The 13,264-nt window shown below is 40.2% G+C and overlaps 1 protein-coding gene across 1 annotated transcript in view; it reads right to left on the reverse strand.

The window, feature by feature from the left end:
* The window catches only part of LOC123930066 (leucine-rich repeat-containing protein 37A2-like), a 44,589-nt gene that overhangs the window by 22,477 nt on the left and 8,848 nt on the right, over window positions 1–13,264 (reverse strand). Inside the window, exon 4 of the mRNA XM_045986275.1 lies at window positions 12,579–12,650. Coding sequence (XP_045842231.1) covers window positions 12,579–12,650 — 72 coding nt within the window. The remainder of the gene's footprint in view (window positions 1–12,578; window positions 12,651–13,264) is intronic.

Below are 13,264 nucleotides of genomic sequence, written 5' to 3' on the forward strand. Positions count from 1 at the left end.
ACTCCCACCACACACTTTGTGTATCCTTGTTTCACAGCCTTTGTCATAGCAAGTTACCTGTTTCCTTGTCAGTCTCCTGGACTATCAGCTCCTTGAGGGCAGGGACCATACTTGATTGCCATTGTTGTCCCTGTGCCTGACATAGCACTTGTTATTTGCTAGTTACTTAATGAACGCTTGTTGAATAAATAAATAACATTTCATCATTCTTTAACACAAGTTTTTATTCTAAAATGTAGATTTTCTTCTCAATTCTTTAAAACAAAAAAGTAAAAGAAATAGGAAGAAAGAAAAGAAAATCTTCCTTGAGGTTGACTCTAGTCAAGAATTTTTATTGTGCTTTTGCCAGATATTAGAAAGACAAGCATCACAACCAGTGCTATTGGGCTGTAAGGCATCTGTGATCAACAGTTCACATTTAATCCTCACAATAACCTTATGTGATTGATACTGTCATTACCCCATTTTACAAATGAGGAAACTGAGGTACAGAGAGGTTATGTACTTTGTCCTAGATTCTCAAGCCAGTCAGAAGCAGGGCTGGAATTTGAACTCAGTTTTGGCTCCAAAGCCTGTGTGTAACTCATATGAAGAAAAGGGGGTTTAAGACAGCTGTTACCTTAAACTTAACTTTGAGAGCACTAAATACAGAAATACTTTGTTGAACTTCATCTCTCCATCTGGGAGAGCTTCTCTGAGAATTACATTTTCTATTTTTATTCCTTTTCTCTAATCATCTCCCATGATAATTAATGAATGGTCATTGAGACTTTAGGGATTTTATATCTTAGGGACATAAAGCCATTTTATCAGTAAAGTGGGAAAGAGAGGATATCTGAAAATTCACCCCTCCATAAAAGCAGCAACAACAACAACAAAAAAAAAACTGGCAAAATGGTCAGAATCAATTTTTTTTTAGAACTATGGAAAATTTCACCAATGGGCTTGCAGCAACTCAGAGAACATTTGTTAAATAAAAATTTATTAATTTCTATAAGAAAAGTGAGAGCTGTTGTTTTAACTCCCCTCCCTTCTAAGACCCTCAGTTTGTGTCCTGTAGTCCATAGGTGTGTACCCAAGAGAATTAAAAAACATATGTCCACACAAAAACTTGTATGTGAATACTCATAGCAGCATTATTGATAATCGTCAAAAAGCAGAAACAAGCCAAATGTCTAATCACTGAGGAATGAACAAAATGTGATGTATCTATACAAGGGAATATTTTTCAGCCTTAAAAAGGAAGGAAGTACTGAGAGATGCTACAACATGGACAAACCTTGAAGCTAACATGCTGTGTGAAAGAGGCTAGACTCACATTTCTATGAAATGTCCAGAATAGGCAAATCTGTAGAGACAGAAGTTAAATTAATTGTCACCACGGCCTGGGAGGAGGGGAGAATGGGGAGTCACAGCTGATGGGTATGACACTTCTTTTTGGAGGTGATGAAAATGTCCTGGAATTAGCGCTGACTGTTGTCTATCGAGGTATACCACTGGACTGTATATTTTATAATGTTGCATATTACGTGGATTAAATCTCAATTTAAAAAAAGAACCATCTTGTAATAAATAGAGCACCCGTTGTCAGAAGACCAAATATGTTGGTAGGTGGAGAAAGGAGGAGCAAAGATTCAGACTCTTCTACAATGGAGGTCAGAGGGAGCCAATGGTGAGGCTGGGAGTCATGCTTTCTTGGGGGGAGGAGGAAGAACCATGCATTTTTATTCTTGCCTTGGAAACTCCCCTATTTTTTTCCTATTCTAGTCCATGCTTCTAGAATTTTTTTTTCAGTACCATTAAAATGTTGGATTTGTAACACTAGTTAATATTCGGTAAGATGATGTTATGAAGAGGAAGAATTGGGAGGGTCACATGTCTGGTGAGACACAATTCCTCAACTTTGAGGCTTTGAATGTCTTTTGCTTTAAAAAAAAAATTGGCATTAAAATCTATAAGCTTACTGTTGGGCGGTGTGTTGACTTATAGAGAACTCTTACAACTCAATAAAAAGACAAGCAAGTGAGCTCCTGTGTGTCTTTCCCTGCCTAACCTCCCCATCACCATTTTAAAAACATGACTATAAAGCATTATGTACCAAAACAATTTAACAGTTTGTTATCCTTCCCCCCAAGTTATCTCAGTGCTCTAACCCACCAGTCTTTCCTGGATTCTCACCCATGGCCTTGTATCTATCATCTCAGTGTTTCCTCCTAACCAGATAGCCCTTGTCCTACTGAGATTTACATCCTGCGTTTATCCCTAGTGAAACCAAAATATGGGGCCACTCTAAATTACCCTATTTTCTCTTCCTGTCTTAGTGCTCTCTTTTCTTAATGAAAACTGTGCCTGGGGGAAGGGCAGAATGAGAACTGACCCAACAGTTTACATGGGGGGGTTCTCCGCAGTAACTGTTTTTCTACAAACCACGAAACAAGTGGTTTTAGAGGCTCCAAGGTCATCACACTAGAGACCATTTCCCTTCCAGTTCAATTCCCTCATTTCACAGATAAAAGGTGTGCTGACTCCCAGTCCACCAGCTTTTTGGTATTCACGGGCTTATCCTTATGGGAGTAAAACATAGCAACAGTTATGAGGCTTCAAAGTCTGTCTCATAATCAAAGTTGAAGAAATATTGTTCTAAATGATTTTCTAAAAATATATCTTATTTGAAGAGGAAAACTCAAGTATTCTTGCTAAAGCCTTTTGCTGCAGAACAATGGGACAGATGAAATGTAGCTCACAAAACAAAGGAACATTTCTTACCTGTAATTTTTTTTTCTCCAAATTCTTCTACACAGGTCCAGACAGATGGGCTACGTATCGTTTCTATTAACTGAGGAGACAGAGAAGAATTGAGGACTGAAGCATGTCATCACTGTCCTGAATGTACTGAAATCCTAACAGCTTTAGCTGAAAAATGTCCAAAGCAGGCAGTGAAAATAAATTTAAAATAGGACAAACTCCAAACTGTCTGTGCTAGAATCCTAAGGCAGGCAGGGAAAATTGGCTCCTTGGACGAAGGCAGTCAAAGAACTAAGTAGAGTGACCTAGACCCTGTTCCAGTATGTTCGAAGCACTTGGGGAATGGAGAAACCCCTTTCCTTTATTCATCTACATAGGTCCATGAGCCACGAGGACATAACTCCCCATGTGAAGGTCCTCAATACATCTAACTTCATGACATCAATCCTTTCTCAGAGGCAGGGAGGGCGAAGGTTAAAGAATCTGAAATGGTGGGCCTATATTCGAGTCCAAGTTCTGAGAACAGCTTTGAAGAAGAGTTCATGGCAGTGAGGAAGAGCGGAAGCAGCAAGGGCCCTTGGAATCAGGCAGAACTAGGTTTGAATTCTGGCTGTCACTTCCTGGTAAAGTGACTTGAGTGACAGCTTGGAATCTCAGTATCATGTACCTCATGAGGCGATCCGAGGATTAAATGAAAAGAGCCTGTGCAAAGCAGCTCGCATAAGGCAGGGCACAGAACTGGTGCCTAGTGCTAATGATGTTACATCTGTCCTGGGTAGTGAGCAGAAAGCCTGGGGATGGCCAGAGATGGCATGGCCAGGAGCTCCAGAAGCATGGGACTGTCGTAGGGAAAAGGAGTTCTCTGCTCTACAGGTCCTATTCCAGCTAGAGACCAGCTCCAAGCGACAACTCACAAAATGCCAAGTAGTCATCATTCAGCACTTAGTCGAAGGGAATGTGGAGCTGCGTTACTCGCAGAGCTCCTAAGTGGTCCTGCCACCTCTTCACGGTGAGCCTAGGCAAGTCACCCAACATCTCTGAGTTCCAATGTCCTCTTCCCCAAAGTGGGGATAATGATATCTACATTGCAAGAGCTGTTGGAAAACTGAAAATGAGATACAGTGTGAGGGAGCCTGTGTTGAGCATTTTCCATGTGCCAGGCCCTGAGAGCGATGGGCACACTGTCTGGCTTGTACGATACGTAAAAGTCCCTAGCAGAGTGCCAGGAATGCAGTGAGTGCCTACCAGAGGTAGGTAATAAAGAAATGTTATGGGGATAGCAGAGGAACTATTATGCTCCCGAGAGAAAGAAGATACGTTGCTATATACGTGGAAAGAATAAGATGTGGCTGGGAGCAGGAAAGTATAGTAGTTGCTGGGTCGGACTATCTCAAACCTCTCGAACTATTACAAATAGAAAAGAATAAAACAGCCACTTGAAGTACCCTCAGAGGACAGACCCGAGTTATTTTCATCCTTAATGTTTATGCCTTTTTGAATCTGAGAAGAAGCTGCCAGGATTTCCAGTACATAGCAAAAAGTGATGACAATACCCTGAGGTGTATAAACTTGTGTGTGCACACAGCCACCTAAAGGAAACCGATGCTGGATGACGGGGGAGAATTAGGCTGTCTCTGAGACCGCAGCTCGAGTTGCCGTCACAGTGTGGCCACAACTACCTCAGCGGTAATCTCAACAGTGGGGTACATAATTCAGTAGGGATAAGGCTGAGATTTCCCTCTTTCTCTCTCGGTGTTCATGTTCTTGGCACAACACTGAGGCACCACGGACAAGCCAGAGTGTGCGTGTGCTCTCTGTGGATTAGATAGAGCCCTTCTGCATTGTACAGTCCTTCAGTTTCTAAAATCATGGAGCTTGTATTGTTAGAACCAATGAAGTGACTAAAAGAATTTTTAAAAATAAGCCATCAGTCTGGACCTGTGTAGGTGAATGAAGGAGAAGCACTTTAAAGTCAGAAAAAAAAAAAAAAGTGTACTTAACATTTAGGATTATCAACCACTGCTGGTTTTCCATAATAAATTTCATTCCTGATTTCATCTGAAAGAGATAGGATTATTACTACCATTCAGAAAGTGGTACCTTATTAAAACAAAATGAAATAAAACCCCCCAAAATGGTACCTTATTAATAAGCTCTTGGCATGTCTTTGAGGTGGATTTCAGATTCAAAATAGACTTTACCATACTGCTAACTAGTTGACTCGGTACTTATCAATAACTTAGAGGCTCCATTCAAGAAACTTATTGAGTTATAATGAAACCCAGGGGTAAATCAAGGATCTTGTGGGGCCTGAACCTTACCTACTTTGGGAAATTCTGTCTAATAAAAACATACAAAATTATGAATACAAAATATTGCTAGGACCCCTTGGAAGAGGCCTATATAAGTGAGGAGCCAAGAATCCGAAATAAATTGAGATCAATCCACCTCAGTTGGGGCCTCTAAGTTTTACAAACTAAGTTAATGCCAGAGAAAATATTGTTTCAACTTTTATAAACACCCTGGTAATATGTCCGATAGGTAATAACATGATTTAATTCAAGGGGTGGCATCTTCTCTTGACAACTTGCCTTTGGAAGGAGATGCAATAAAGTTTATATCTCACGATGGCAAACATTTCCTGAAGCTGACTAGCTTTGTCTATTAGAAAAATTTGGCCCCAAACAAAGAAGGAAACTCGCTCCCAATACACACTTTGTATATTGTGATAATCTTTCGGAAGGAACCGTGAATTAGTTTCAGTAGTACAGCGCTATTCAAATCACGTGACATGTGTATTAATTTATCTTCAGCCCCAGCTCGCTCTGGCTCTTTGATTACCTTTTCCTGTCATTTAAGATTCACGCAGAAACTCAACGCGAACAAGTTGTTGTCTCGTCTGTTCTGAATCTTTTCTATCCTGCAACCCGTCCCCTACTTTGTCACCTCCCTACCTTGAGGCCCCACTCTGCACAGGTGCCGTCATGATTCCCGTGTGCTTTCCCATCAGCACCCATCTTCCTCCTTTCCATATGAAAGTTTCTGGGGGGCGGTCCCTGTCTTACTCTTCTTTGTACCCCCCAGTACTTAGTACAGTGTTGACACATACCGGGCATGGCGCTCCGTGAATGTTTTTTGGTGAATCTATTAATTTTTGTCAACTGATTTCACCCTAGTTTTTCCCGTGTTTGCCTAGCTAACGACAATGAAACGCAGATTCTTCTAAGAGACTCCCGGTGCTATAGCGTGCTTAGTAAGTGTGGCGAGTTTAAGACATGATTCTTCTTGGTGGAAAAACCCAATGAGCCTGTTCTCTGGTGTGCTGGCAAAACAAAAAACTGACCCTCGGGGTTCCTTCCCCGAGTCTGGCATCAGCACATTCATGAGAGGCGAGAGGAGGCTGCTACAGATGGGCACCTGCAGCAACCATTCCTCCGGCTCCAGACACAGCTTCAAGATCTTCTTCTGAAATAAACTGTGTCAAAGTGTGTTTCTGAACCATGAGACAGGTAAGGTCATCTTTTTTCCTCAGAGGAGGATCTTCACCTTGTGTCTAAAATCCCCCTCAGGCCATTGAACATACCCACTAAGATTTGCTTATGCCACAGAGAAATCACAGAATTTTCCAGCTGAAAGGGAATCACACATCTCTTATGGAAGAGGAGTCAGGAAGGAAAGCACGTGGAATTAGGCTACAGCAACGTATTTTCTCTATGAACTTTTTTCACACTACAACTTAACATAAATGGCATCTTTTTCCATACCTCAAAGGTTCCTATTGCCCCCAGATAATTTACTTCAGAGGTATATATTTCCTGCTCCTAGTGAATGGGGAGAGAAGTGTCCAGGAGTGTTTTCAGGAGTTCTTTCTGCTTTACCATTTAAAAGAAGCTGATGGCTAAGCAAGCACCCACACTTTTGCTTCCTGTAGAACTCTGTGCTAAACTTTATTTAAACTTCTTTCAAACTTTATTTTTCATGCCTTGAAGCAGTTAGGAACTTTGCACATGAGCAGCAATCAAAGCTAAATTCAAAAGTGGCATTTCAAGGACACTGCACCTATTGGAGAAGCATCATTGTCATGGAGTCCCAGGATAATGCTGATTTGTTATTTGTTATTTGCTTGGGGTCTTTTACTGCCCACACCAAAGCTGAGTCCTAGGGAAAGCAGAGACTGACATTTTTGAGACAGACAAGTCTCTTGGCCTCTTTGTACCTTAGTTTCCTCATTTGAAAAAATGAGTGGATTTTAAGACAAACTTTTCAGAGTTCATACTGGGCTTATTATACCCACTGAACCAATAACTGTATGTTTTTATACACAGCCTTTTTTTTTTTTTTTAACATGTATTCATTCTATTTCACTTACAACTTGTGTAAAAACTGCATTCCATGCCAGGCCTGAAATGTTCCAAAGCTCAGTTCTGTGAGTAAATTGCAACCAAGATTTCTAAAAAAAAAAAAAAAAAAAAGACAAAAGCAAAAGAAGAAAACAAAAGATATTCTTTCAGAACATTTAACCTTTGGTAGTGATTCCAATTTATATATGATAAAACATAACCTCAATCCTCTCTCAGTACACGAAAAAAAAAACTCACCATGGAAGCTGCTTACTTTTTAAAAAAAAAATTGTATGAAAGATTTATACTTTCATGTTTATACATGTGGTGCATTAGCTACAAATCAGTAAATGTTTAATAAATACTTGTGTTAAGTAATCTTTATTTATCTAGAAAAATGTTTCGCAGTGTCAGTGCAGACATGTGTGGTTGGATCATCTTTGTTAGGAGAGGCAGCCCTATGCACTGTGGGGCATTTAGCAGCATCTCTGGCCTCTGCCCACTAGATGCCAGTAACTCATCTACAGTCTGACAACCAAAAATGTCTCCAGACACTGCCAAATGTCACCTGGGTGCAAAATCACCCTGGTTGAGAACCACTGCTCTAGAATGATTCGGTCTGATCAGTATAATAATTCTCACATTAATCTTTGCTACAAACAAAAAAAGATTTGCTACATAATTTTAGTAGCTTTCTACAAATAAAATCTCAATGATATTTCAGAGAGATTATAACAAAGAGGCTTACAATTAAGTTTTTTTAAAATTCCAAATATAATGAAATTATATTTGTAACTTACATAAACTGCAAAAAGGGTAGTGGTTCAAATGTACGTCTTTCAATAGATTGTATTTTATTGCAGGATAAATCTCTAGGAAAAGTAAAAGGAAAATATTGCCTCAATTAGCTATTAGATATCTAATTAGTAGGATGATGGTATTGAATAAGTAGCTTTTGACTAAACTCGGAATCTCAGGAATTGTTATTTGAAAACCTTCTGGAGCCCCTAACTCTGTCCTCACCTCTCTTAAAAGAGTCTGACCTTTATGATCTTCATAAATAAAATCTACAACATAGATCTTGATAGATCTTGGAAGTAATCTTTCCCGAGAGCAGAAGAATTGATCAGAAGATCTTTTGTGACCTCATCAACTTCTAGATTATGAGCTTGAAGTTTTTATCTCCACATACAATTATAATTTCTTTTTTAAAAAAGATTTATTTAGGGACACCTGGGTGGCTCAGTCGGTTAAGTCGCTGCCTTCAGCTCAGGTCATGATCCCGGGGTCCTGGGATCGAGTCCCCCATCAGGCTCCTTGTCCAGCAGGGAGCCTGCTTCTCTCTCTGCCTCTGCCTGCGACTCTGCCTGCTTGTGCTCTCTTTCTGACAATAAATAAATAAGAAATCTTAAAAAAAATTGTTTATTTTAGAGAGGGAGAAAGAGAGTGCACAAGGAGGAAGGGCAGAGGGAGAGGGAGAGAGAATCCCAAAGCAGACTCTGCACTGATCACAGAGCCCAATGTGGGGCTCCATTTCGGGACCCTGAGATCATGACCTGAGCTGAAACCAAGAGTCAGATGCTCAACTGACTGTACCACCCAGGTGCCCCTATAATTATAATTTCTATATTAAAAGGGATATTCTCACATTAGCACACTTCTTGGTTGAGTTCTATTTTTTCTAGCCCAATTCAATAACAGAAGAAATAAAAGATAACTTTTCATTTAACTTGAAAGGAAGTTACTCCTCTAATCAGTACGTAACTTTGAACTAACTCAGAATTATATCGCCATGTTAACAGAAATTCATTTTTGGTTGTACACCGCCTTAATATTCCATGAATTTATTAACTGTTGTCTCAGGTGGTGAGACAACAACAACAAAAAACTACAGGGTACTGGATTTTTAGTTGAGAACACCCATTCTTGATTATAGTTGACTCTCTTACTTCCATTGATCCCAGCTTAGTCCCTCACGTTCCACCTAGTCTTCTGATAGGCATTGCCATCTCCAGTCTCTCCCTTTTTTTTTTTTTAAGATTTTATTTATTTATTTGACAGAGAGAAATCACAAGAGAGGCAGGCAGAGAGAGAGGAAGGGAAGCAGGCTCTCCGCTGAGCAGAGAGCCCGATGTGGGACTCGATCCCAGGACCCTGAGATCATGACCTGAGCTGAAGGCAGCGGCTTAACCCACTGAGTCACCCAGGCGCCCCCAGTCTCTCCCTTTCTAATCCACCCTGCACACAGTGGCCAGATTAATTCTCCCGAAGTGTTTCTCAAATACCAGCATCACTTGAGAAATTACTCAAGATGCAAATTCTCAGCCCTACTTGGGACTGACTGAGCCAGTAACTGCGTTCTGACAAGCCGTCCAGGTGACTCTGCTGCAGGCTAAAGTCTGTCCTGGAGCACTGCTGTGATAACCCAGTAGCTTGGCATGTCATCCATGGCCTTCAAAATCCTAGATCTGGCTCTAATCTCCTACTCTACACGTATCCAAGACTTTTCCCCTGCATTTTGCCTTCCTCCCATTCTCCTTTGCAAGGTTATTCTTCCCAAGATGTCTGTCTGATGACACCCAATAGCTCTTCAGTGTCCTGTTCAAACAGCATTGCTCTGGTAGCTTCCCTGATCCAAATGAAATCTTTTTTCCCTTATCTGTGTTCCCACTGCCCATATCCATTTCTCCTTCTCCTTCTTTCTGCCTTTGGCTCGGGTCATGATCCCTGGGCCCTGGGATCAAGCCCTACATAGGGCTCTCTGCTTAGCAGGGGAACCTGCTCCCCCCTCCCCCGCCTGCCTCTCTGCCTACTTGTGATCTCTAGCTGTCAGACAAATAAATAAAATCTTAAAAAAAAAAAAAAAGAAATGTAGTTTTATGACTTTATGGCTCCCTCTTCTGCACCTCACCAGCACTGTGTCCACTTAGTGCTTCACACGTTGTGGTTTGAACTTCTGTTTATTTTCCTTGTGAGATCATGAGTTCCTACAAGGGTAGGAAGCCTGTCTTAACCATCTGTGTGCCTATGATACCAGGCACAGTGCCTGGCATATGAGCTTATGATTGACACTTTTTTAAATGAATGAGAATACTTCAGCTAACATAAAATAATTGGTTTACAAAGTATTTCATAGTAGAAGTAATGAAGGGCCTAATCCATTGAGCAGTTCTTCTCATTCGTCCTTCTCCAAACTGTTTGTAAGATTTGGAGTCCAGACAGCAGGGGCATCCAAGAAGACCAATACAAGGGCGGTTGTCTCCTAAGACTTGGAAGGTTTGATCATTTAAAGGACTATTCTTAGTGCCATATCAAGCTTTTACCCACTACCCTTAGACCTTTTACATTTACAAGAAGACTTTATATGTTAAAGAGCATCATTAATAAGGATTAATGACATACAGAGCTCTGGATGCCATGGACAAAGAATAAAAATTGAACCAGACACCTTGGTGGCTCAGTCAGTTAAGTGTCTGCCTTCTGCTGAGGTCATGATCCCAGGGTCCTGGGATTTCATCTAGCATCAGGCTCCCTGCTCAGCAGGGAGTCCTCTCCTCTTGCTCCTTCCCCCTGCTCATGCTCTCACTCTCTGTCAAGTAAATAAATAATGTATTTTTTAAAAAGTTTTTAAAAGAGTGCAATTGCAGGGTCACAGGGTAGCTCTATTTTTAAAAGATACAGATGTAGTGAAAAGAAGGGCCATCTGTACCCCAATGTTCATAGCAGCAATGGCCACAGTCGCCAAAGCGTGGAAAGAGTTAAGATGCCCTTCAACAGACGAATGGATAAGGAAGATGTGGTCCATATACACTACGGAGTACTATGCCTCCATCAGAAAGGATGAATACCCAACTTTTTATCAACATGGACAGGACTGGAGGGGATTATGCTGAGAAATAAGTCAAGCAGAGAGGGTCAATTATCATATGGTTTCACTACTTGTAGAGTATAAGGAATAACACAGAGAACACTGGAAGTTGGAGAGGAGAAGTGAGTTGGGAGAAATTGGAGGGGGAGACGAACCATGAAAGACTGTGGATTCTGAGAAACAAACTGAGGGTTTTGGACGGTGGGGGAGTTGGTTGAACCTGGTGGTGAGTATTAAGGAGGGCACATATTGCATGGAGCACTGGGTGTGGTGCATAAACAATGAATCTTGGAACACTGAAAAAAAAATTTAATTTAATTTAAAAAAATTTTTTAAAGAATAAAAATAGAACCTTCATAGCAAAGAACATAGTATCTCTGATACTATGAAATACTATGCAAGCACTTCCTCCTTTAGAATGAGGCTGGAGAGATTTTATTTTGTAATGAGTGAAGTTAGGGGCATTTCTGATATGCTTATTTAGTGACATTTCTAACTATACCACTTAACCATAGTTTTATTTTTTAAAAGATTTTATTTATTTCTTTGTGTGTGTGTGAGAAAGAGCGCACAAGTGCACAAGCTGAGGGAGGGGCAGGCAGAGGGAGCAGCAGACTCCCTGAGCAGGGAGCTGGAAAGGGGACTCAATCTCAGGACCCTGGGATCATGACCTGACAGAAGGCAGATGCTTAACTGACTGAGCCACCCAGGCACACCTTATTTTTTTTTTTTTTAAGATTTTAGTTTTCTTAAGTGATCTCTAAAGCCAGCATGGGTTTCGAACCTATAACCCCAAGACCCAGAGTCGCTTGCTCTACCAACCAGGCACCCCCTTAACCATCAATTTTAAACATCTATTTTTAATATTGGTATAAGAATTCCCACACTGAAATCCTTAATCTGTTCTCTTGGTAACTTAATATGTACTTGATAATACTGCTTACATAATTTACCTGCTTAGTTAAATATTTAGCCTATAAATATTTAATTTAGATTAAATTATAAAAAAATTCTGGGTTAATGGCATTCAAATTAATGTAAGTGTTCTACTTTTCTTGTCCTGTAGGTGACAATTGGAGGTTAACTTTAATTCCTCTCATTTTACTAAGCCAACTTTTAAAACCTTTTCTGTAAAGGCCAGATAGTAAATATTTTGGGGTTTGCAGGCCACATGCTATCTCTGTTGCATAGTCCTCTCTTTCTCTTCTTTTCTCGTTTATAGCCCTCTAAGAGTATAAAAATCATTCTTAGAGTAACTCATAGGCTGTATAAAGACAGACCATGGGCGGGATTTGATCCATGAGCCATAAACTACATATAAATGTAAGCAGATGGTTTATGAACACTTACAGAAGAAGGTTCATATGGGTGTCCATAATTGCTCAGACCTCATTACCCCTTTTGCTCTATAACTGTAGGGTCTTTTTCTATCTATATCTTGTCTATAAAATTAGAAAATGGAAAATGCATAGAAGATATTTAATGGTAGAGCTGGGCTGGGGCCCTACAGACTTACAGAACTATAGAATTTTATTGTTAGAAGAAATGGTCACGATTATCTAATTTGAACCCATATTTATTTTGAGATAACTTAACTAAAAAGTCATAATAAATTATTAACTTACAAATACTGGAGGGATAGCAGGCCTTCAAAAGAGTCCTTATGTAATTCAGTCAAAGAATTTTCACTGAGAATTCTGAAAAATGAAAAGGTTATTTCTGCATCAAAATGCAAAATAACTACAACTATTTACTACCTAGGACTAACTTCTATATGGGAGGGAAACCTGGGAAATGGTGCCCTCTAAATATATTAATTCTCGTTTAATTTAGGAGTACTGATCTCTGCTCTGTTTCCATTCAAATCCTTCTTTTCATGTACTCCTTTGTGTCCATCTCTCTCCATCTCTCTCTCTCTCTCTTTTTCTCTCTCTCTCACACACACAGCCCTATCCACTCTTTGCACCAAAATGCATATTTAATGCCTACTCTCTGGATCACAAAGTCTCTGCTAGAACCCAGCTCTGGGTCCCAACAACACACTGGCAGAACTGCCATTTCCTCTTCTCTCTTCCCAAATTCTGTTCGGAAGCCCTATACACAGCTATAGCAGTGTGGTAGGGAAAGCCATTCGATTTTTTCCCCCCAACTAAAAAATGTTTTTCAGAACTACAAAAATGTGCATTAAAAATGTTCAGTTTAATAATTATCAACAAATACCCACATAACACCATTCTTATCAAGAAAGTGCTACCAGCATCTCAAGAGACCCCAGCGGGTCCCTGCTAATCCCAACCTGCTCTCGGATTCT

This window comes from Meles meles, chromosome 18 (assembly GCF_922984935.1).
Source record: "Meles meles chromosome 18, mMelMel3.1 paternal haplotype, whole genome shotgun sequence".
NCBI classification, from domain to species: domain Eukaryota; kingdom Metazoa; phylum Chordata; class Mammalia; order Carnivora; family Mustelidae; genus Meles; species Meles meles.